At 53.2% G+C, this 3,075-nt stretch overlaps 1 protein-coding gene across 1 annotated transcript, besides 8 other annotated features; it reads right to left on the bottom strand.

The window, feature by feature from the left end:
• Window positions 1-111: 111 nt before the first annotated feature.
• Window positions 112-135: a microsatellite.
• Window positions 136-770: 635 nt separating this feature from the next.
• Tco025E_04955 (uncharacterized protein) lies at window positions 771-1,094 on the bottom strand (the record flags this gene model as incomplete). The annotated part of the gene is made up of 1 exon (XM_029371860.1): window positions 771-1,094. One exon carries the CDS (start codon window positions 1,092-1,094, stop codon window positions 771-773), a length of 324 nt encoding a protein of 107 aa, XP_029228113.1.
• Window positions 1,095-1,353: 259 nt separating this feature from the next.
• Window positions 1,354-1,398: a sequence feature (G-rich).
• A 65-nt stretch (window positions 1,399-1,463) lies between these two features.
• Window positions 1,464-1,523: a sequence feature (GA-rich).
• Window positions 1,524-1,713: 190 nt separating this feature from the next.
• Window positions 1,714-1,747: a microsatellite.
• Window positions 1,748-1,802: 55 nt separating this feature from the next.
• Window positions 1,803-1,838: a microsatellite.
• A 101-nt stretch (window positions 1,839-1,939) lies between these two features.
• Window positions 1,940-1,957: a microsatellite.
• A 420-nt stretch (window positions 1,958-2,377) lies between these two features.
• Window positions 2,378-2,394: a microsatellite.
• Window positions 2,395-2,938: 544 nt separating this feature from the next.
• Window positions 2,939-2,975: a sequence feature (GA-rich).
• The last annotated feature ends 100 nt before the right edge of the window (window positions 2,976-3,075 follow it).

Genomic DNA, 3,075 nt, shown 5'->3' on the forward strand with positions numbered 1-3,075 from the left:
GAAGAAGTGAGGAGGACAACAACAACAAGCAGCGGGAAGGTTTAAAAAAAAAGAAGGAAAACAATTTCTTTAAAAAAAGAAGGAAGCGAGAGGGGGGGGAAGGAGCATTCAAGCATCAGCAGAAGCAGCAGCAGCGGTGGACGGCCGTGAATGGAGGCACACACATATGCGTACTTGCGTGCGTGACATATCTGTACCTGTGGAGGCAACGGGAGTAACGGAGTGAAGAGCAACGGGGTTGGTGGGGACTGAGAGGAGGAGAAGGGGAGGGGAACGATGATGAAAGGAAGCGAGCTTACGTACACACATCCAACATTGCATGCAGACGCATATCCATATATTTATTTTTGCTGGAGTGAGTGAGGCGGAGAGCATGCACGCACAGACGAGAGGCGGAGGCGGCAGATGTGTTCCGACGTTGGAACTAGGAGGGAGAAAAAGAAAACAGAAGCGAAGGTGTGCATGGCCCAGACACATTAGGACGGACAGACGCAACTGGGCTGGGAAGGCGGGAAATGAGGAAGAAAAGGGAAAGAGGGGGGGGGGCGCACGAGCGCAGCCCTCGCACAGCTCCCTTGTCCGCCGCAGCTCCATCCAAAGGCATCAGCACAAAAGGAGGGGGGGGGGAAAGACGACCGCTACAGGGTCAGGTATGCAGGCACATATTTTACGCAGAGAAGAAGAGACGCCAATGTGGTGGACGACGTTGAGTGGGAGAAATGAAGAAATAGGAGCGTTTGTCTTTTTTTTTTTTTCTTGTTGTTCTCGCTTCATCTGCGTGCATCCTGCGCCTTTGCAGCCTGACCCTCGACGGCGGCAACAGCAGCAGCAGCGACAAAACGGCGTTGGCGATGACGGGCGTGCACCGACATGGAGAAGAACCTCCGCTTCCCCAGCGCCCATGGGCGTGTGAGGGCATTCAGCGAGGCGAGGGCGCGTGGGTCGTGCCTCAGTGGCTGCAATATTCCGCTGCGCCAACGTCGCGCCTTCGCCTCTCCGTTTCGCTGTTGACGACGATGAGGAGGCGGGGGATTTTTGCCTCTCGGTCGACTCTTTCCTCGCTCTCTCCTTTTGATGCTGCACACCCCACGCATTGCTTTATCTTTCTCTCTTGTTTTATTTGTCTATTGTTGTTTATGTTGAACTCTCCTCTTTGCTGAATCGTTCGTGGCCCCTTCGCTCGTGTGTGCTTGACTGTTCCCGCCCCTCACGTGTGTGGTGTGTGTGTTCCTTGCCCCCCACGGGGGAAGGGGTCAACCGCAATGCATCGAAGGCACGCACACCCATTCACACGCACTCAGAGAGTTATTCATACATATACACATACATAAGCGCATGTATTTGCTGCTAATATGAGAGGAGGGAGCAGAGGGAGGGTGTTGGGGGCGTGGGAGGTGGACGCCGTCTCTGCGTGCGTGTGTATATGTATATACATGTAGTTGATGTTGTTTTTTTTGTGCTTTGAAGCAGTAGAAAACGACGAAGAAGAAGAAGAAGAAAAGGAAAAAAAATGAGAACAATAAAGCACACACGCAACAACAACCAAAAAAAAAAGAGGAGGAGGAGGAGGGAAGTAACGCGGTAACCGAGGTGATACCAATTGCGGGTATTACTACTATTTACTTCTACTGTTCGCGTTGGAAGCTAAATAATTACTAATGTGTGATTATTAGGGGGAGCCTTTGCTGAAGATTAGAAGGGAATAAATGGTGCATTTATAATATATATATATATATTTATTGATATAACTAATAGCGTGGACGCAGGGACGACGACGAAGCGCCGCAGCAACTACGCACATGAAGAAAAGAAAGGAAAGAAAGAAAGAAAAAAAAAGGCAGAGGCGCGGGAGGAAGTGGGGCCCTATTGAAGCGGCGCGGGGGGGGGGGGGGAGGATGAGACGGTGGATGCGTGTGGTGGTGCCCGCGCATGTGCCGTGCACACACACACACACACAGCAGTGGTGAAGAAAACGGGGAAGGGAGGTGATAAGCTAACAACAACTGCCACCGCAGCGGCGGCAGCACAAATTCGGAGGCGGGTGAAGCCAAAGGAATATAGAAAAGAGAGCGAGGCGAGGAATATGTGGAAGGGGGGAGCTGCCTTACCAATGGACATCATTGCCCGGAACGACGGTGAAAGTATGGAAGGGAAGATAAAAGTATATCTTTATATGCACGCTCTTCCCGCACACAACGAAGGCGTACGGCGGGAAAGACGGCGAACGCGATACGCAAACGCCTGCACGCACACACTGGCCCGGGAGCGAAGCTAAAGCAAAGCGAGGCATGCAAGAATGATTGCGGCTCAGCTGAAGAGTCATTGCGGTAAGTCCGACGTCATGCATCTTCACCTGTACATACAGCCAAAAGCCCTTTGTGTGTGTGTGTGTGTATTTCATTTTTTATCTTTTCGGTGCGACCCACGGGCTTCGCCGTGGTCTTGGGTGTGGGGAGAAACGCCAACGACGAGCTCCTACGGAAGAGGGAAAAGAGCGAGTGAGATTGCAAAAATGGCGGAGGAGGAAAAGAGTAAAGACACGTGATGTCACGCACGCCGTCCGTTGTTTTTCCCTCTTTCGCTCCCTCCGTTGCTGCTCGTAGCGGCTGCTCCTGCCTTCGCACGGTGTTGTCTGCGTGTCGCGGCTTCGTGTTGCTCCCGCCCCGCTGCTGCCCCGTCGCTGTTGTGCGATGTCTCGTTGCTGCTTTCGCCTTTCCCGCCCGCCACACCACAGCCAACACCAGTGATGGTAGACATCGCCCGTTCTGCTGAGGTGCTGCGTGCCGTGAGACCGTTTTTCGCCTGCTTCTCTGGCCCGCCTTCTGTTTTTTCTTTTTAATTTGCGTATTTCCTTCCGTTAAGCCGCCGCTTTGCGTGCATGCGGTGCCTGCGGCAAAATATTCTGCACGCGTGCGGGGGGAAGGGGGGAAGTGTCTGGAGGAAAGAAGAAGAAGGAAGGAGGAGGGCGGAAAGAAAATTGGCCGGTTTTCTCTGCGCCGAGGTGCTTCGATGGCCCGACTGCGCTGTTGCGCACATCTGCACGCCTGAAGGCACGTCCCTCCTTCGTCCCTTTTT

Source organism: Trypanosoma conorhini, assembly GCF_003719485.1.
Source record: "Trypanosoma conorhini strain 025E chromosome Unknown Tco_14.4_contig_00271, whole genome shotgun sequence".
NCBI lineage: Eukaryota > Euglenozoa > Kinetoplastea > Trypanosomatida > Trypanosomatidae > Trypanosoma > Trypanosoma conorhini.